This window comes from Pituophis catenifer, unplaced genomic scaffold (assembly GCF_029215685.1).
Source record: "Pituophis catenifer annectens isolate HBS135680 unplaced genomic scaffold, rPitCat1.0.hap2 SCAF_2, whole genome shotgun sequence".
Lineage (NCBI taxonomy): Eukaryota > Metazoa > Chordata > Lepidosauria > Squamata > Colubridae > Pituophis > Pituophis catenifer.
In genome coordinates this window covers 83,909,732-83,931,206 of record NW_027256882.1, presented here as the reverse complement: position 1 = coordinate 83,931,206, position 21,475 = coordinate 83,909,732, and the positions used below count along the sequence as shown (strand labels likewise).

Here is a 21,475-nt window from a genome sequence, read left to right as displayed (position 1 = left end):
CCCCAAATCAAAGCCCAAAACTACCATTTGGCAGAAGTACAGAGATTGATGGGTGTTTTGAAAGCAGCATATTCATATTCCCTGCTTCCTCTTTTATCACTTTAGATTTACGAAGACTATGACTGTATGCTGAACCAAACCAATATTGGCAACAACAACAACAAGTTCTACATCATCCAGCTGATAGAGCAAAAAGGGAATTATAGTTTCTGGAACCGCTGGGGCCGTGTAGTAAGTCTCTCGATCACAATCTGTCTGTGTAAACAGAAGGATTGGTGCCTTATTTCTCAACAGTTCAGGAGTCTAGTGGGGGACATGATAGGCAGCTTCTTCCTAAAATGGCTTTTGTATTATTAGCCTCATTATGCCCAGTAATTCCTAACCGCAGGACAAGGTACACAATTACTGAAACCTCTATCATAAAATATACCTCAGTTGAACAACTGTGTTTCCCAAATGACAATTTGCTTTGCTGAAGGTAGTGATTGCTGCTATATGAATATCAAGAAAGAAAGGCATTTCCTTGTAACGCGCAGTACCTTGACAGGGGGAGACATGCAATCTTGGTCTCCAAATGGACAGCTCTTAGCATTATAAGTCAAAAGTCATTACATAACAATTCCATCTTCCCTTCCTTAATGGGTCTTCTGTTACCAAGCAAACAGAAAAAGGAATGGCAAGAAAAGACGACAGGATTACAAGTGGAAGATTGATGCTGCTTTTCCCCCTGTAAAATCTGCTGAACAATAAAAAACCTCATCTCGGAGTATTATGGTCAGACATTTTAGACGGTATTCATAACCATGGTTATTATTCATAAGATTTCATTTCAGAGAAGAAAAATCAAATAAATTTGCTCTTTGTGTAGTTTTCCTGTGAAAATACAAAATCAAACAAGTTAGTTCCCAATCAAAGCAGCGGTTATGAGCCTGCAGCAAAAAAGTCAAAGTCAAGAAAATAATAATTAGCTAATGCTTCCAATAGTGTATGCTTTACAACAATTTTTGATCTAACCTAAAGCAAAATTTATTATAACAGATAAAATAATACAGTAAAGAATGAGCTGGATGAGAGCCAGTAAGCTAAAATTCAATCTTGATAAAATGGAGATACATAATAAGTTGTGTTAAGCTATGGTTTGTTTCAGCTCTTTATTACATAAGTCGTAGTGGTCCACTTCGTGCATAATGCCAAGCTGCTTTATAACTCCTTCATGCATACTCACATTTCTAGCTTAGTGCCAGGGGTGAAATCTACTTACCTTCCTTACCGGTTCGGAAGCACACGTGCCACGCGCATGCATGCACGCATCACAGGCGCGAGCAGACCTGCGTATACGCAGAAGGTAAAAAACACATTACTTCCTGGTTACAACCAGGAAGTAATGACACCTGGCCAAGTGGGCGGAGCTACGCTCTGCCATCGCTACCAGATTGCCAAAACACTGGCCAAGATCGCTACCAGATTGGGCGATCCAGTCCGATCCGGGAGCATTTCACCCCTGCTTAGTGTGATATGTTGCTGTTTATCAGTGGTTCATTGGTTTTAATAAATAAGCAGGGTTCAACACTGTCCTTCAAGGAGATCTATTCTCTCCAGGATCAGAAATGTAGCATGGAGGTGCTCTGGAACTGTTATCATAGTGGCTCAAATATATGCTATGCATGGGCAGAAATAGCAGACCTGCAGTTGTTATTGATTATTTGGTGAGTTCCTCTTTAGATTATTTTACTGGTATCACTATTTGAAAATCCATGAGACGTTTCAGTTTATTCAAAACAGGGTACCTTGATGGGCTTGGCTAACACAATCTATAGCAGTCCTTTGTCATCCATGCTGGTTAGTAGTTAATTTCTAGATCCAGTTCAAATTGAACTGCAAAATCTCTAACCCGTTTTCTGAAAGAGCATCTCTTTACTTGAGAATCCCCAGTTGGGATCCTGCCATTCATTCATTAGGATTCATAATTAGATGTGTGAGTAGAATTAAGCCCACAAGGTATTCATAGAGATAAGTTCTTCTGGTCTAAAAAAGACAAAATGCAGGAAGCAAACATAAGAAGATAATCTGGGGCTCTTCCCAGACTTTTTCCCCTTAATATACAGACTTCCTATCCATGGGTCAGAAGAAAAATATGCAAGAGTAAATTGTGCTGCCCTAGAGCTTGAGCTTATTCTGCTTTAGTGACAAGATTTTGGATTAATACTGATCATGTGGAAGAGCTCAGATTATACTCCTCATCTAGGCCTACTGATCAAAGATCCTGATTTTTTTTTCTAGATTAATCTGAAATTGCAGCTAGTGACTGGGATAGTTGTCTTCTTTTCCTCCAGAGTTGATTTTATATAAGGCTTTAATTTTCCAGAAGACCTTGGCAGAAAATCTCTGCTTGAAAAGAATTGATTTCTATCAGCATTGATCATAATATGTCTTTTCTTTTTGTGTGGTGTGTGTGAATTTGAAAAAGAAAAAGGCTTGTTATAGGCCTCAATACATTTCTTTATTTTGATATTCGGTGAAGAGGAACAGGGGATAGTGAAAATGTCAGTACTGAGCTGGAGAGAGTGAATGAATATGAAATGAAGACAAGCCTTCATATGTTGAGGCTAGAAAAACCATGTTATCAAGTAAGCCTAGTTTCATTCTATAAAATTCTAATTGTGGTTAAAGTTCAGATGTATTCAAAACTGGGAAATAATCTAAGACCTGGCAGATGATGCCATCATAGCTTTAAAAAAAAAGTCAGCAAATGTTGGAAACACTTTCCTGATAATTTAAGGCTAACAAATGTTCTGTGACTTTCCAGGGGGAAGTAGGGCAATGTAAACTCAGCAGTTGTCCAACCTTGGAAGCTGCCATAAATGCTTTTGAGAAGAAGTTCCAAGAGAAGACAAAGAATAAATGGGCTAATCGAGAGAATTTTATTGCTCATGATGGCAAGTATACCCTCATTGAAGTACAACATGAAGATAAAGAGGAACAAGAGGTGACAGTAAAGGTGAGTGTTCAAAGAGTATACTTTTAAGTAGTATACACTGGGAAGTAAGTGGACCTGGAAGTATAGATAGATTTCTGGATGGTTTTCTGTAAAAATGAATTGAGATCAGAACCTTTGCTTAAGGATAGAAAGTATAATCAGTTCAGCCATATTTTCTCAGGACATCTGCTGTTTCAGACAAATGTATAAGTGCTATTGCAAAACCATCTCTGGTCTTCTTCCTGACAAAGTGCACAAGGACATCCCTTGGAACATTTCTTAATTTTGCAAAATGTGATATTAATCCAATAAACTTGATTAATCTCTGCTCAGTGTTAGCTCCCAGTTCAAAAAATTAGACAGAAACATAACTATATTTTGTCTATGTTGTCTTCTCTATGTCGTTCTAGAATTGCTGTAAATCTTCAACAAATTATTTTCCTCTCAGTTCCAGTAACATGAAGTTATCCAACTCTTTCTCCATTTTTCTATTCATACCTTCTATCTGACTTTCCCAAACTTCCACTTTGTTGGTAATACTAGATTGAGGATTGATAGTACAGATGTAATTGTATTTAAAGAAATTCCAACTAGAATACTACATAAGAGAAAAGAGTATTTTTTTCCCTGACAAACCTAAACACAAGAAAATTCCTTTGAGATAGGATAAGTCGGTGTCAGGTTACAATGTCGTCTCAAAATAAATTGCATTTCCAAACAAATAGTCTTTGATGAAATCTTTCATTTATTGAGCACAACAATCTGTCCCCCAGTTCATCGCAGTCAGCACTGACCTTCTGACCCCAAACCCTCCCTTTCCGTTCCCCAATTCTCTGTGTCTCATTGGCCATCTTCCAAGTCACTCTCCCCATATCCACTACTTCAGCTCACAGGAATGTCCCCCCTCCCATCCCATCTCCTAGGGCAGTGGTTCTCAACCTGTGGGTCTGGACCCTTTTGGGGGTCGAATGACCCTTTCACAGGGGTCGCCTAAGACCATAGGAAAACACATATTTTCTATGGTTTTAGGAATAATTTTATTGTTGGGGGGTCACTACAACATGAGGAACTGTATTAAAGGGTCACAGCATTAGGAAGGTTGAGAGCCACTGTCCTAGGGGATAATATCTTCAGGGAAATTAAGTAGGTGAAGAGTCAAGCATCCTCTTCTCTTCCTTATGACAGCACTGGAGTGCTGACAGTCAGAAGAGACGAGTTCTACTTTTAAATGGGAGATTCAGACTAAACTCTGTGCAGAAACCATTTTTTGATATTAGGAGAAAGATATCAAATATTTGAGTTGCAAAAATTTGAGAGAAGAATTTATTTCAGCAGGATAGAAATAAAGGACTCGCTTTGTATATCATTTAAAATTAAAATATAAACTTAAATATAAAATATTACAAGATGCAAACAAGAGGAGAATTGGGTTTACTAAATTTTGAAATTGCATTTCACTGCTTATTATTTGATCTGGATGAAAGAATGGATGTTTCTGAAAAACAAGAGACTTTTAGAGTTAGAAACTAAGAAATCGAGTACCTAGAAAGTTTAGAGCTAGAAGATCATAACCTATGATTTGGATTACATGGCTATTTATGGTAAAATTGAAATTAATGTGGTTATCAAAAACTATTTCATTGCATTTGTCATATTGAGAGTATGGAGTAGATAAACCCAAAGGCACGTTTATAGATCTCAGCTCAAGAAACATATTATAAAAGAAAAATAGCAGACAAAAGCAAGTGATTGACATAGTGGGAACTGTTGGAAAACCATCAAGGGTAATTCAAACTTAGATCAAGAGAGCAATTAACAGCAGAAAGAGATAGTTGTCAATACAGGTAGTCCTCGATTTACAACAGTTCATTTAGTGACTGTTCAAAGTTACAACAGCACTGAAAAAGGTGACTTATTGACCGTTTTTCGTACTTACAACCATTGCAATGATCAAATTCAGATGCTTGGTAAGTGGTTCATATTTATGACGGTTGCAGTGTCCTGGAGTCATGTGATCAGCTTTTGCGACCTTCTGACAAGCAAAGTCAATGGGGAATCCAGATTCACTTAACAACCACGTTACTAGTTTAACAATTGCAATGATTCACTTAACAACTGGGGGCATGAAAAGTCGTAAAATGGGGCAAACTCATTTAACAAATGTTTCATTTAACAACATAAATATTGGGCTCAATTGTGTCATAACTCAAGGACTACATATATTTTTCCCATTTACAATTATCAGAAAGATTTAAAATGGATAAAAAGACTTATGGCATGTAGCAAACTGAGACAGAATTTGAAGTAAAATTGTGCATTGATAACAAACATTATAAAATACATAAATGCTGGTTAGAATTTGAAACAAAGGTTTAAGAATGTATGATAAAGTTGGCTAAGAACTTGGTTATAATATACAGATGGGTCAATGGGAAAATATGTGGTTAAAAGTATTGTTTGCATTGTATTATGATCTCAAAGAGAATTTTTATAAAATGATGTATTGTTGGTATACAACACCAGAGACATTATGTAGAATGTATAAAGCCACTTCAAATTATTTTTTCTTCTTTATGTCAACTCTGAAGCGAACCTGGCTGAAGCCATCTTGTGCTGCCTCATAATTGCCACGAACTCTGAGAGGGGGATGGGAGGGGGGAATTGATAGGTTGGCTAATAGTCAAAACAAAAAAAAATTTTCTGGGAACCATGGTGGTCCCAACAGGCGGCAGTTGAAGGAGGAGAGGAGTGACTAAGCAGCCTGCCAGGCTATTGGACAATGTGACCAGTGACATCTGGGGATGGAAATATTTGCTCTTTTAATTAGCGGAAAAACCACAGGAACTTTTAGAGTTGGTTTTCACTAGCTGTGCCGATATGATGTATCCAATAAACATGTTCTTTGAGGAATCTATCTGCCTCGGAGTTCTGCTTTTGGCAGATGCGTTACTCAGAACGCTGACACTTTATATTAATTTGTATTTTCTTTTTTAAAGTTTTAATAAAAATTATAAATGTATAAAAATAAAGTATGTGTAAGTCAGAGTACCTGTTGGTGAAATGGAGGAAAAATACAGTCATTTGATAACTTGAGGCAGGGTGGAAAGAGAAACAATGTGAGTTTGACCAATGCAATTTTATGCATATTTACTCAGAAAAAAAATTGTCTTATTATTCTGAGGAAAGCATGTATTGTAGTGTGCATTTAAGATTAATGCTGCCCTATTAGAGGAACTGAATTATGTGAATTCAGACCCAAATTATTATTCTTGTCTTCCAAGGTGGACGATGTGGATGGAATGAAGTCATTTAAACAAAAGATACTGCCTTGCACTTTGGACAAGCACACCCAGAATCTTATGACACTCATATTCAGCAATGACATGTTTAAAGAAGCTATGCAGACCATGAATATAGGTAAATGGTGGAGGGGCCACTTCTCTGACACATGAAAGAAAACCATCACTTTTTTTTATCTTGTTTCCTCTAGGTGTCATTTATAATCCAATTGTACAATTAACAGATATTTTTTTCAGAATGATTTTATCTTTGGTTGGTCTAGTATCAAGTCAAGTCAATTAAAGTTTGGAAGCCTGGGGATTAAATTGTTTAACAATAGCACTAGCAATAGCACTTAGACTTATATACTGCTTTACAGTGCTTAACAGCCCTCTCTAAGCAGTTTACAGAGTCAGCAATTGTGCCCCCAACAATCTAGATCCTCCTTTTACCCACCTCAGAAAGATGGAAGGCTGAGTCAACCTTGAGCCTGGTGAGTTTTGAACTGCCAAATTGCAGTCAGCTGGCAGTCAGTAGAAGTAGCCTGCAGTACTGCACTCTAACCACTGTGCCATGGTGGTGCAGATTCTTCTCTTGGCTTTCTTCACAAATGATGTCCAACTTGGAAATCACTGTTAATGCTCAGTGTGAAGACCAAAAAAGAACACATATTTAAATTGCCGATAGTATTCCAATCCTGGTGGCTTTCGCCACTGACTTGTAAATATCCTGGAAGTGTTAGATTGATCAGTATGGAAATTTATTATGTCCGTTTTCCTGCCAGATGTAAAGAAGATGCCACTGGGAAAGCTGAGCAAACAGCAGATTGCCAAAGGCTTTGAAGCTTTGGAAGCTCTTGAAGAAGCTCTAAAGAAGCAAACACCTTCCCAGAAGAAGCTGGAGGAACTTTCATCTCGCTTTTATACCATTATTCCCCACAACTTTGGTCGTAATCGGCCTCCATCCATCAACACACAGGAGGTTGTCCAAGCTAAGAAGGATATGCTTCTGGTAAGGAGTTCTCAGAAAGGGACCAACCTTCACATTTTATCAATTATCAATAAAAATTTATCATTTTATCAATAAATTGTCATTAGGGAAGATTTCTATCCAAATTTTATGTGGCTAACCTGTGATACTAAATATATTAATGACCTGCCTTCGGTTTTGCGTTATCTTTATTAACCTCTCCTGGCAGTCATTGGTTGGCTTGGGATGCCTAAGCTAGCTGACAAAATCAGAGAATTGAAGTGAGTAACAAATGTGCTTCTTTGTGGCTGTAAACATTATATTCTGGAATTATGCTTTAAAAAAGAGGTGGGCAATCCTTCGTTCAATCTTTGAACTCCTTGTTATTGCCCTCAAGTTCCTCTACAATCACACAGCTGAAATTCAGTATAACACTGCAGATAAGGATAGTATGCCAATTTCTGATAATTTTCTAAAAAGTATACTACAGGTAATCCTCAACTTACAACAGTTTGTTTAGTGACCATTCAAAGTTAGAATGGCACTGAAAAAGTGACTTATGACCATTTTTCACACTTATGGCTGTTAGAGCATCTCCATTGTCACATGATTTACATTTGGATGCTTGGCAACTGGTTCATATTTATGATGGTTGCAGTTTTCTGCATTTACGTGACCATCTTTTGCGTCCTTCTGACAAGCAAAATCAATGGGAAAGAGTAGATTCACTTAACAACCATGTTACTACTTTAACAACTGCAGTGATTCACTCAACAAATGTGGCAAGAAAAGTCATAAAATGGGACAAAACTCACTTAACAAATTTCTCACTTAGCAACATAAATTCTGGGCTCAATTGTGGCCATAAGTCGAAGACTACCTGTATTTTACTATAATTAAAGCATAAGTAATACTCTAATAAGACACCTAGCACCAACTAAAACACTCCCAAATTGAGAAAAAAAGGCGATTCTGGCCCTGTCTTCTCCGAGGGCAACAGCTCATCACCACCAGGCTCCTGTAGTTCTTGATTGTGAAACAAAAATCACATTTTTCAAAAGGTGGCTCCTAACCACAGAAGAGTTGTGCATTTTTTAAAAAAGGATTAGAATTCAGTCATCCTGTGAAATAAAGCTCTAGTATTTCACACCCTTCCATCTCATACATCTTTGTGTTCATATTAGTCCTAAAATTTAAAAGGGAAATATAAAAAGTTGAATAAGATGAGCACTTCCTAACAATTGACCTTGGACATCTAGGTCAGTGGTAATAACATAGCCTGACGTGCTTTATAATGGAAGAAAAAGCTACTGTATTATCTGAAGTAATACACATAAAACAACAAAAATGCCAGCTGAGCTCTTGCACTTCTTAAATGATAAAACCACAGATCAGAGTTTCCGCCTAGATGCTTAATTAATGAACCTTTTTGCCATGGAAGTGTAGATTGTATATCTATACTTCTATAGTATACGATCAAGATAATAGATGGTTAAGGAATTGATGGTTAAGAAAGAAATCCAAGTGGAAGTCCACTCTCAGGCATAAAAGCTCACTAGCTCTTAGTCCTCTCTTACCTGACAGAGAGATCATGCTGAGGAAAATTTGGAGGAAGGAGTGTTGTAAACTTGACGAAACATGGGATGTAAATCCAATAACTAAAACATAATTTTGAATTAAAAAAAAGAAGTTTGTTATTCTTCTTTTCAAGCCAGCAGATGCATGCATTCAACTAGTTCAATTCATTGCTAGTAGCGTGTTCCTAAATCTGTTTATTCCAAATAATTTCAATGGGGCTGGCTCTTCTGGAAATGGATCCAGGATAACAGCCAAATGTGAGATTACTGCTTCTGTGTGCATCTCATCTGCATCCCAGTGTTGGTGATGACTGACTTACTTTATTGGTAGGTCCTAGCAGATATTGAACTGGCCCAGAGTCTACAAGCCCAAAAGAAGGAGGAAGAGGAAGAGGAAGAGAAGGAAATGGTGAAAGAAGTTCTGCATCCACTGGACAAGGACTATGGGCTTTTGAAATGTGAGCTCACTTTAGTGGCGCCATCATCTGAGGACTATAAGGTAAGATGGCCCTACAAGCTGTTTCTTATTTGCTTTAAATATTGAGGTAGCACTCAAACAGTTGTGACTGGGCAATCAATACAGGAACACGTGAATAAAGGATAAAGGACAACATGTGGGATAGCCTCTTCCACAGCTAGCAACTAACTCTCCTATTTATCTCAGTTCTTTGATGTTCACTTTCTTTATTTCTCTTCCTCTCTACCCTACTAGCTGATTGAAACCTATGTGAAGAAGACAGGTCCCACTTACCAAAAGCTTCGTATCATGAATATTTGGAAGGTGAACAGAGAGGGTGAGGTAAAGCTGAAGAGGAATATCTCCTTCCCTGTTCTGTTCTAAGATTTAAGATTTGTTTCTTTCTGTGTTAAGATCATGTTGGCTGAAGGAAGCAGGGTTATTCCAGCACATGTAAAGGGTGCCAGATTGGGGAAGAATGCCCATAGGAACATACAGTCAGAACTGATACCTAAAATTAAGGTCTTATTTCTTTGATCCTGGTAACTCTGATTCTAAGGTCCCAAAGGTGCTTTTTCAAGAGGCAACTGGACTTTCTGCTTTTTCTTTGAAGACAGTTCTCTTCTCATCCAAGAGGCTTCTTTAGCTGAAGAAGCTTCTTGGATGAGAAGCAAAATGTCTTCAAAAGAAAAAACAAGAAAGTCCAGTTGCCTCTGGAAAAAGCACCATTGGGACAACCATGGCCTGGATGACTGAGAATCTCCATAGACACTGATTCTCAGGGCATGTGCCAATTGAGGCACAAATATTTTTGAGATTCCAAACGAATGATTGAGATCAAAAGCCTTGCAATCCATCTGACCAGACCTACCTCCTGAGACATTGGGGGGAGGGGGGGGCACAGGTAGATAATAATACCACTTTCAATTGTGAGACATCAAGACTTCAAAGGACTATATGTATCCATTGGCAGAGTAATAACAAGGCCATTTACTAATTAGAAGTCTTGTCCTTTTCTGCAGTAGCAAAAAAACTCTATATTGAGGATGACCAGTCAGGTATGCAAATGAGTCTGTAATTCAACAACGTGACATGGGAAATTCATGTTTGGCTTTCTACCTTTCCTTTATTCAAATATGACTTGAAGAGGAACAAAGATGTTACTTGCTCAGTTCTCTTGTTTCATTTCCTAAACAGAGCCAACGTTTTAAGACTCATGACCACTTGGGAAATCGGCGTCTACTCTGGCATGGGACCAACATAGCTGTTGTTGCTGCCATCCTGAAGAGTGGCTTGCGCATCATGCCCCATTCTGGTGGCCGTGTTGGCAAGGGAATTTACTTTGCTTCTGAGAACAGTAAATCAGCAGGCTATGGTGAGGTCACATTCATTATTATTCTACCATTTGCTGCTCTCCCATTGACTCTCCTCGCTACTGCTACCTGTATCCTAAGAGTAAAACAAGGGAAGAAGAGACAAGAGAGCCAATTTGATGTAGTGGCTAAACCACACACACATACACAAGTCTTTCTCCTCCCTCCCTCCCTCTCTCTCTCTCCCTCCCTCCCTCCCTCTCTCTCAACACATATATACACTATATACATACACATACATACACAAACATGCATACGCAGGAACTATATATAAGAGCCAGTTTGATGTAGTGGTTAGGGCATCATGCTAGAAACCAAGGGATCTAGTCTCGCCTTATAACACAAACCAGCTGAGTGTGCTTGAGCTAGTCACTTTCTTTCATCTGGAATAATAATTTATCTCCCAATATCACGTCCACATTAAAATGCCCTAAAAGGTTGCACAACTCTGATAATTGTTTTATCATTTTTGTACCTTTCAGTCAGTGTTGACTCTAAGCAACTGACTGGACAAATCCCTGCAGTTTTCCTGGCAAGATTTCAGAAATGGTTTGCCATTATCTCCTTGTTAGAGCTGAGAGAGAGTGACTGGCCCAAAGTCATCGAATTGGGTTCCTGCCTATTTTTTTTTTATTTAATAATAATTTTATTATTAATGCCAGTTCAGTAACAAAAAATCTAATACAAATAAGAAAATAAAATAATAAAATAGAAAGTGCAGAAAAGAAAAAAATAGGGGGGGGAAATAAGAATATAATGAAGAAGTGAAATGACTTCAACACAAGTGTAAACAATTGTAGCAAATTAACATATTGTTTTAAAATACAACCAATGAACTTTTCTTCCCATATCCCATCTTTTATCTATAAACAAATCCTTAAAGGCTCGTCATTTTAGTTCTGGTCAGCAAAAGTCCATTAAGAGTTACCAGAGATAGAAACAAATCTATTTTAATCTTTATCAAATAAACCAACTTTATATTCCTTCCTTTTATTTTTAACAATCTTGATCTTTAATTCATTGATTCATTTTTATTTTTTCTTTGTCTCTTCTCACAAATCCTTCAAAACTTTAACAAGCATCTTTTGTAAATTATCCAGGTCACTCTCTTGGTTTCTAATTTGTATATTCCTTTTAATTATTAATACATAAGTCAATTTATTTTGTATGTCCAGTTTAGCAGGTTTTTCTTATAGCCTGTCATTTTTAAATCCACTTTCAGATCAGCCTCAGGCTTCTCCAGTAAAACCTGTTCTTCTTCCATAACATATTTTAAACACAAGTCTATCTATAGAGGCAGACAGTCTTAAAATTAATTTCAGAGTTCATTGTTAAAAAATATCCCTCAAAATGTAGAATGTTAAAATATTTAGCTCAATTCTGTATTAATTTCTGTGAAATTTAAGTGTTCTTTAATTAATACCTTTAGTTCCTTCAAGTTCCTCTAGTATCCAAACTTCAAAGTCCCTTCCTATATTTTTTAAAGAAATAATTCAAAACAAAATCATTTTCCCATTGAAAGGATTCTTATAATTCCAAAATTTTATTTCAAATCCATTTCCAAAATCAAAATTCTAATCATTGTTTTGCTATTTTATTTCAATAAAAATATTTTTGGTTAAATTCTTAAAGTTGTATTTAAATTTTCTTTCACTAAGGATTAAAGGAAACTCACCCAATGCTATAAAACCTATCAACCCAAAGGTTCCCAGGAGCTGAACCATTTAGTTAGCAAACAATTTCCAAAAGTCATTAGAAAAGGAAGTACATGAACCCAGTGTCATTTCAAAGGCCCAACTGCGTTTTGAGCAAGATGGCTATTCCCTCATCTCCCAGAGCTCTAAACCAGTGGTGAAATCCTCCGCGGTTTGCTACCAATTTGCTGCCCAAACATGCGTGGTGCACGCCAAACATGTGCTGTGCTGTGCACGTGCATGCGCACCAAACACACATGCGTAGTGTGTACCAAACACATGCTGCATGCACACGCATGCATAGTGCACGCCAAACGCACGCTTTGCACGGAAAAGGATGCTTAACAAGGTAAGTAGAACAGCGAGGGGGGGAACAGCTGTGCCGCACTATTTAGATTCACAGGATTTCCTGCTTTCTAGCGAATATAAATCGCACAGCATAGTTGATTGTCGGAAATACCAGTTCGGACCAACTGGTAGCTTTTTTTTACTACCGGTTTACTGAACCAGTAGCTTTTATCACTACCAGTTCTCCCGAACCGGTGCGAATCGGTAGGATTTCACCACTGCTCTAAACCCACCAGAGACCACTGTCTCTGCGAAGAGCAACTGTCTGGAGCACTTGAGGGTGATTTCAAATCCTCTCCTTGTCTGGAGAGGAATCGCTAAGAGTTCGTCTACTCTGTGGTCCTTAATTCTGCAGCAGTTGTCAGCTCTGTTTTTAGCAGCTCTATCTTCAGTTTGCCATTTTTTCCTCAGAAATCCCAGCTGGGTTCATGTTTGGGGTGGGATTAGAATTTACAATCTCCCAGTTTTTGACCTGGTGGTTTAATGCTGCAGGCCAAAATTCAGGGGCAAAATGGCTCAATCTCATTGGTGTAATTTCACTTGGTTTAAGGGAGGAATGTATAAGTTTTAAGAAATGAAAAGTAGACCTCTGGTTACCATTCTCAGCCTACTTGGGAAGAGGGGGAATCATTCTGCTGAATAACTGGGTCTTTTCTCAAAGGTGTTTTTTTCTTCCAAAGGCAACTGTACTGTTTTTTTCTTGAGGAAGAAGTAAATGTTTCACTTCTCCTCTAAGAAGCTTCATCAGTTCTGATGGCAAGGGGACGGAAGGATAGATACTGACAGTTGAGACTGGACGGTGGGAAGAGGGAAGGATGGGTTCTGATGGGATGGGGGGATGGAAGGATTGTATTTCTTTGCAATCATCTGGTTGTTACCAGTCTCTGAGGCCTCAGTGGTCTTAACAACTCCCAGAGAGTGCTAATGACCAGATGACTACAAAGCAATATACAGTCAGGTCCATAAATATTGGGACATCGACACAATTCTAACATCTTTGGCTCTATTCACCACCACAATGGAGTTGGAATGAAACAAACACAATGTGCGTTAACTGCAGACTGTCAGCTTTAATTTGAGGGTATGTACATCCAACTCAGGTGAACGGTGTACGACTTACAGCAGTTTGCATATGTGCCTCCCACTTGTTAAGGGACCAAAAGTAATGGGACAGAATAATAATCATAAATCAAACTTTCCCTTCTTAACACTTGGTTGAAAATCCTTTGCAGTCAATCACAGCCTGAAGTCTGGAACACATAGACATCACCAGACGCTGGGTTTCATCCCTGGTGATGCTCTGCCAGGCCTCTACTGCAACTGTCTTCAGTTCCTGCTTGTTCTTGGGGCATTTTCCCTTCAGTTTTGTCTTCAGCAAGTGAAATGCATGCTCAATGGGATTCAGGTCAGGTGATTGACTTGGCCATTGCATAACATTCCACTTCTGTCCCTTCAAAAACTCTTTGGTTGCTTTTGCAGTATGCTTTGGGTCATTGTCCATCTGCACTGTGAAGCACCGTCCAATGAGTTCTGCAGCATTTGGCTGAATGTGAGCAGATAATATTGCCCGAAACACTTCAGAATTCATCCTGCTGCTTTTGTCAGCAGTCACATCATCAATAAATACAAGAGAACCAGTTCCATTGGCAGCCATACATGCCCACGCCGTGACACTACCACCACCATGCTTCACTGATGAGATGGTATGCTTAGAATCATGAGCAGTTCCTTTCCTTCTCCATACTCTTCTCTTCCCATCACTCTGGTAAAAGTTGATCCTGGTCTCATCTGTCCATAGGATCTTGTTCCAGAACTGTGAAGGCTTTGTTAGATGTTGTTTGGCAAACTCTAATCTGGCCTTCCTGTTTTTGAGGCTCACCAATGGTTTACATCTTGTGGTGAACCCTCTGTATTCACTCTGGTAAAGTCTTCTCTTGACTGTTGACTTTGACACACGTACACCTACCTCCTGGAGAGTGTTCTTGATCTGGCCAACTATTGTGAAGGGTGTTTTCTTCACCAGGGAAAGAATTCTTCGGTCATCCACCACACTTGTTTTCCATGGTCTCCCAAGTCTTTTGGTGTTGCTGAGCTCACCGGTGCATTCCTTCTTTTTGAGAATGTTTCAAACAGTTGTTTTGGCCACGCCTAATGTTCTTGCTATCTCTCTGATGGGTTTGTTTTGTTTCTTCAGCCTAATGATGGCTTGCTTCACTGATAGTGACAGCTCTTTGGATCTCATCTTGAGAGTTGACAGCAACAGATTCCAAATGCAAATAGAACACTTGAAATGAACTCTCGGCCTTTTATCTGCACATTGTAATTGGGGTAATGAGGGAATATCACACACCTGGCCATGGAACAGCTGAGAAGCCAATTGTCCCATTACTTTTGGTCCCTTAACAAGTGGGAGGCACATATACAAACTGCTGTAAGTCCTACACCGTTCACCTGAGTTGGATGTACAAACCCTCAAATTAAAGCTGACAGTCTGCAGTTAACGCATATTGTGTTTGTTTCATTCCAACTCCATTGTGGTGGTGTATAGAGCCAAAGATGTTAGAATTGTATCGATGTCCCAATATTTATGGACCTGACTGTAATCCTTCCATCCCCTTCCCAAATCCTATCAGAACCTATCCATCCATCTGCCCACCATCCAGTCTCAACTGTCAGCATCTATCCTTCCATCCCCCTGCCATTAACTGAAATGAGATGACTGAAAATCTCCACAGACAAAAGGCTGTTTTGTTGTTAGGTTTTGATGGCAGCATGGTGGGGTATGGTCAGGCCGGGCCATGGGTTGCCTAATTCCAACCATGAGGTTAATATAGCTTAATAAATCATGTTTCCACCTCATGGGCCAACAGCTGAGAACCTCAAAATGGCATTTTCCCAAAGCATGTAAAGCTGGATTCTAAGGAACCAGCACTTGAAAGTACCCAAAAAAGCACCCCAAAAAGTGGGTGGAAATAGGTTGTAAAAAAATACTTTTAAAAGGTAAAAAAAGACTCTGATGATCACAGCTGTGGCGCGCGATCATCAGAGCCTTTTTTTTTTTTTTGCCTTTTAAAAGCAGGAAGTAACGACACACGGGTGGGCGGAGCCTTGTGCCACCATCGCTACCGGTTCTCCAAACCACCTGCCACAATCACTATCAGATCGCTCGATCCGGTCCGAACCGGGAGCATTTCACCCCTGGGTCAAGGGTTATATGTGAAATGTCTCCATTTAGAGCAAAGAAGTAGAATATCCAAGTAAAAACTTTAAAATTTATCTAAAATGAATGAATGCGCTGTATTTGGAGGGTCTTTGGCTGCAGGAAAATCTGGTCATGACCCCAGAGTGAAATGGAAACCTGAATTTCAGTAGTGTATGAGACTCAAACCCTGGTGGTAGGAAGCTCCCTTTCCATATTTAATCAGTTGAGCATCTGTCTTCCTTTCTCTCTTTGCAGTGGGCACCACCTCCAAACGGGAGGGAATCATGTTCCTGAATGAAGTGGCCCTGGGCAAGGTGTATAACATCACTCAAGATGACTATTCATTGTGCAAGCCCCCAGTGGGTTACGATAGTGTCAAGGCTTGTGGCCATACCGAACCTGGTAAGTTTAAAGACTTGCAGTTTAATAACTTGTAGCCTGATTAGCTCTTGCTAATCCTCTCAATTTCTTAATTTGCATTTGCTTTCATGTCCTTAGACCCTGCATGCGATAAAGAGCTTATCCTGGATGGGAAAAAAGTGCTGATACCACAAGGAAAGCCCATTGTTATGACTAAGTACCAAAACAGCAACTTCAGCCAGAGTGAGTACTTGATCTACCAGGAGAATCAATGTTGCATCCGCTACCTGATCCAGCTCCATTTCTGAGGCTTTCTTGTGGGCTCCTTTTTCTGCTGGACTCCACCATTTGCTGGCTCTCATCTTTCCAGTGCTGAGTGGCTATCTTAAGAACCTGCCTTGAGTTGGTCAGTTATATTCCCCAGTTCTTCATCCAGAGTTCATTCCGTAATCATGGCTTCTAATTCTGCAGAGAAGAGTGTGATGAGACTACTTTGTTTGAAGTGTGGTGGCTTCCATAAGGCAGATTAAGACTTTGTTGATGTCCAGCAAAACAAAGATGAAATCATTGCCAGACTATTGATATAAAAGATATCACGGCAAGGGCTAACGACTTTTGGAAATCTCTTGGATCCGAATAGTCTGAAAATAAAAGAAACTCTATTAAATCGAATCAGTGTCATCCTTCTGTATTTTCTTCTATAGGGTCACATTTAAATACTTTTGCTAAATTTCATTTGTTAAGATGATCTGGTAAAAATTAGAAGCCAGGATGATGAAGCAAGCTGTTTGTGAAGAACAAGGTTGGGTTAAATCTCCACTTTAACGGAGGTGGCACAGTGGCTAGAGTGCAGCACTGCAGGCTACTTCATCTGACTGCTAGCTGCAGTTCGGCAGTTCAAATCTCACCAGCTCAAGGTTGACTCAGCCTTCCATCCTTCCGAGGTCAGTAAAATGAGGACCCAGATTGTTGGGGGCAATATGCTGACTCTGTAAACCACTTAGAGAGGGTTTAAAAGCACTATGAAGCGATATATAAATCTAAGTGCTATTGCTATTGCTATTCTCCAACATTATGCTACAGACATATGCATTCTCCTGAACCATTTTTCCTTTTTTGTCATTTTTTTGTCCAACAGATTTAGCTTGATGATATTTAGTTCTGCTAGTGAAAACGGGCTCCTGAGCTCCGTTTTCACTGGCAGAGGGTTGCAGGAGGCTGTCGCAGCCAAAAACGGAGCTCGGGAGCCCATTTTCACTGGCAGAGGCAGGTCCTTCACTGCCTCCAGGGCTGCCCCGCAGGCCAGATCTAAGTACCTCATGGGCCGGATTCGGCCTGCAGGCCTTAGTTTGACACTCCTGATGTAGATGCTGTGAGAAAAATGGCTTTACACATTATTAAAGGTTTCATTCACTATCTTCCCTTCATATATAAGTTCAGAAATTGCTGTTACACATACATAACAGCAGACATAAGAATTATTGCTAGAGCAGTCAAGAAGGGAGGGGGAAAAAGGACCCAGTGAAATTAAAAGTAAGCAGAAAAGGGGCAGGCTTTGGCACATTCCTGCATGTTGCATTCTCTCTGCAATCCCTGCTTAAAGCCATCACTGTTCTTACCAATGTATGAATGGAATGGAGGAGGATCATCTTGACTATTTCTGTTTGGAGAAATCACAAGGAGTTTTATTTTTATTTATTTTAATTATGCATTTGTGATGGTATTCTTTTTCCTTTTTTTTTCTTGCAAAATCCTCTTTAGGTCTGTTACACAATCTTCCTCAGGAAAGCTTTACTTATGGTGCAGGAATTTGAGAGAAATGGGCACTAGAGGGGCGTGTAAGGACAGTGACAGATGCCTGATCCTACTTCTTGTCAATCTTTTGCAATGTTTTCTCCTGCTGATATGTTGGGACTGCCGCTCCCAGAATTCCCAGACATCATGGCCACAATTAAAGATATTGATTGCATTGTTTGAGAGTTGAAAGTGTCAGCCTGGAAAAGCTATCTTTTGTTTTCCAAAGTTTGTCTCTTCCTTTAGTTCTGCTAACGGTAAATACAAGAGGATAGTAGGAGAAAAATTAGTATGGCACACACGCTCTTAACTTGAATAAGGTAGCATGGCCATTAGAGCTTTTCTCTAACTCTGTGATGAATATGTTTCATTTCTATCACAGTTCTCTTATCTATATATAGTTTCATCACATTTCTCTTATCTATACATTAATAGTTCCCATCTTCGTATATCACTATAAATTCCATGTAACTACAAGGAAAAAACAATTATAGGTTCGAGGTATGTGTAATGTTTCAATCCTAAAGGAAACCAGCCTTGATTGTCTTTTGGAAGGGTTGGCACTGAAGCTGAAGCTCAAATACGAAGATGAGAAGAGATAACTCATTGGAAAAAGACTCTGATTTTGGGCAAGATTGAAGGCAAAAGAAGAGGACAGCAGAGGAGGAGGTGGCTAGATAGTATCAATGCAGTAGGCATGAGTTTTGGCAGATTGAGGGAGACAGTGGAGGATGTGGGGTCCGGCAGACACGATTTACAACTGAATAACAATAAAAATGTGTATGTTGGGAGAAAGACGATATTTAACCCAGGGGAGTTAAACATCTCTGAGGGAGATGTTGCTTAATGAGGCTGATAGAAGCAGCAGTTTGTAGATACTGTATTGTAAAGTATTGGTCCATGGAGTTCATTATAGTATTGCCTAATCCAAAGTTTTTCAACCTCAGCAAGTTTAAGATAGGGAATTTTGGGAATTGAAATTCACGCATCTAAAGTTATCAAGGTTGAGAAACACTGACCTGGTCTAATGGAGAGTTGCTCACCTAGATCTCATCCAGAAGTTGTATTTAAATCCACAGTACTGACGTTTAAAAATGGAAATTTATATTGCTTTAAGCAATTCTTTTAACAACTACACTTTCTTTGTGCAACATCACTAGAAAACTTTGATGTGTCTACCTACTCAACAGGCAGAAATACACATCACACCTATCAAAAAGGATTAGCATTAATAATATTTATATGGTGCCATTCAAGCAGTTGCAAAGCAGAGAAACTAAATTGCATGAGAGGTTCACGTTTCATCCATTAGTGGCACTATTATCAATTCAGGCATGGATGTGACAGAAGTCAGAGCTAAAATTAGCACAGTGTCTCACTAGCTGCCCTCATCGGTACCATGCCAAAGAAGAATACTGCTCTTTGTTCTTTTGCAACAAGTTGTATCTGACAACAAGTGGTCTCTTGTCATCCATTGTTCCCTCAGTGAAACCTGCATGCTACTAAACCAAAACAAACCAGCATATGGAGAGATCTGCCATCCCATAGCCTTTGCATTAGATAATAATTTCTATTTTAAAATCAACACGTAATTTCTCCATATCATCTTCATCATCTACAGATCTCAAGCATATCTATCTTTTGTTTAAGATCTTTATGAATCTGAAGTTTTGCAAAAAGTGTCTTTCAATACGCCTTGCAAATCTATGCTAACCAATAGCTGAGCATGGAGAATTCCAGCAAATCTCTGTTCTCTGTTTATTTACAATTTGTCAGTCCCTGAGTCACTGTCCCAAAGTTTCAAACGTTCTGTGAATTATCAATCGGCCTTTTCCCATTTCCAAAGATGCAAAGAACATTTTAGCATTTGCATACATAGATATACATAGTCCATACATTTTCCCACATGTATTTATATACATCTGTCCAATGGCTTGCAAAATATTCCTCCTGGTAGAAGTAAAGCAGAGGAATATTGACTTTTAAAATTATTAAAAAGTATACTGAGCAGTCTAAAAAAAACTTCTGCCGCTGTGCCAGATGAATATATCAGAGCAAACCTAGAAATAGCATGCCAACAAAATTGCATTTTGAGGTCTGCTTAGGTTAGACAGAATGAAATGCTAGTGAGGAGTGCAAAATAAAAAGCTCCTCTAATGGAAGAACAAGCAGACCTAGAAACACAGGATGAATTGGAAACGGGAGTTTCTTCTTTTTTGGAAGCAAGGGGGGAGGGGGGAAATGTAAAGATGTTTTCTGAAAGTTGCAAGGAATCAAGTATCTTGGAAATGCATGCAACATTGTTTGCTTGTGAATATTCTGTGGAAGAAGAACTTCATGTACCCCAAGAAATAAGGAAAAGTCGGTATCTGGAAATGCTCATCACAATCTGAGATTGCCATTTCATGCAAAGTGAAAATGTGATTTATATGGCTTAGCATTGTTACAGTATATGAAACCAGCCCAAACTATCAGTGGCTTGTAAACTGTAATTTATGAAAATGCGAAATGTGAATCCAGCCACATTAGCTTAAACAGCAAAACTCAATTAAAATAACCCATAACCCTGATATAAACCCAATTAATATTAGATTACAATTTTTGACTTTTGGTTAAAAAAATAACCTAAATTTTAATAGCAAAATAAGTGGAAATATCAGGTCTCAATGTCATTAGACCATATGTTAAATGTCAAGGTTTCCATGCAATGAACAATGAGGTAAAAGTCCTATTCTTTCTTAGACCACATTACTCTGTTTGCTTTAGGAAAATCCAGCTGTTTAATTGTATATGTCACTCAAAGCAGGTGCTGTTCACATGCATATAAATTGCCATGTGATTTTTTTTTTCTACTGCCAATTTAAAAATTGATCTGTGACTTGTAGGAAATGGAATAGGAGGCTTCTTCTGACTATTGGATTATGGTTTGAAGAATATATGAACACAAATCCAGTTTTTTCATTTTATATATGTCTCCATTTCCCGAGCTGCCCTTATTCCATGATGATTGGCTTTCCATCTCTGATTGCTGGATCTTAAAGATCTAATAAATCAAATGAATCCCAAAAACTTGGTTTCCTTTTGCATTAAACAATTATTTTTAGTTTTTTAGGCCTATGATTTCAAACCCAGAGCTCTAACTTAATAATGCCTATCTTTGACTTATCATTTGCATATGTTCTCTTTTCCTAAACAAACAAAAGATGGAATGAATGGTAACGATATTGGTTTGCCTGTCTTGGCTTCATGGTTTAGTAATGGAGGGGCAAACTCTAACAAAACAATAAAATAAATGGGTTAGAGAACAAGTTCCTTTCCTCATTTTAAATTTAAACTACTATCCACTAGTCCCTGCTTAGCTGGAAGAAAACTATCAGCATAAATTTGCTATTCTTATTGCAACCATCCTTGTCCTGTCCATTCTGGTTTATCATGCAAGTGGTGT

General features: G+C 38.7%; 1 protein-coding gene across 2 annotated transcripts in view; it reads left to right on the top strand.

Annotated features, from left to right (window-relative positions):
• PARP3 (poly(ADP-ribose) polymerase family member 3) overlaps window positions 1-16,882 on the top strand; it is a 30,326-nt gene extending 13,444 nt beyond the window's left edge. The window contains exons 4-12 of one of the 2 annotated variants that reach the window (XM_070937071.1): window positions 106-231; window positions 2,807-2,998; window positions 6,259-6,394; window positions 7,041-7,267; window positions 9,134-9,301; window positions 9,515-9,601; window positions 10,457-10,634; window positions 16,132-16,278; window positions 16,375-16,882. In XM_070937071.1, the coding sequence (XP_070793172.1) occupies window positions 106-231; window positions 2,807-2,998; window positions 6,259-6,394; window positions 7,041-7,267; window positions 9,134-9,301; window positions 9,515-9,601; window positions 10,457-10,634; window positions 16,132-16,278; window positions 16,375-16,544 (1,431 nt within the window). In that variant the 3' untranslated portion in view covers window positions 16,545-16,882. Of the gene's footprint in view, window positions 1-105; window positions 232-2,504; window positions 2,628-2,806; window positions 2,999-6,258; window positions 6,395-7,040; window positions 7,268-9,133; window positions 9,302-9,514; window positions 9,602-10,456; window positions 10,635-16,131; window positions 16,279-16,374 lie in introns of those variants that run through there. The other variant, XM_070937072.1, reaches the window with a different exon arrangement.
• Window positions 16,883-21,475: the final 4,593 nt, after the last annotated feature.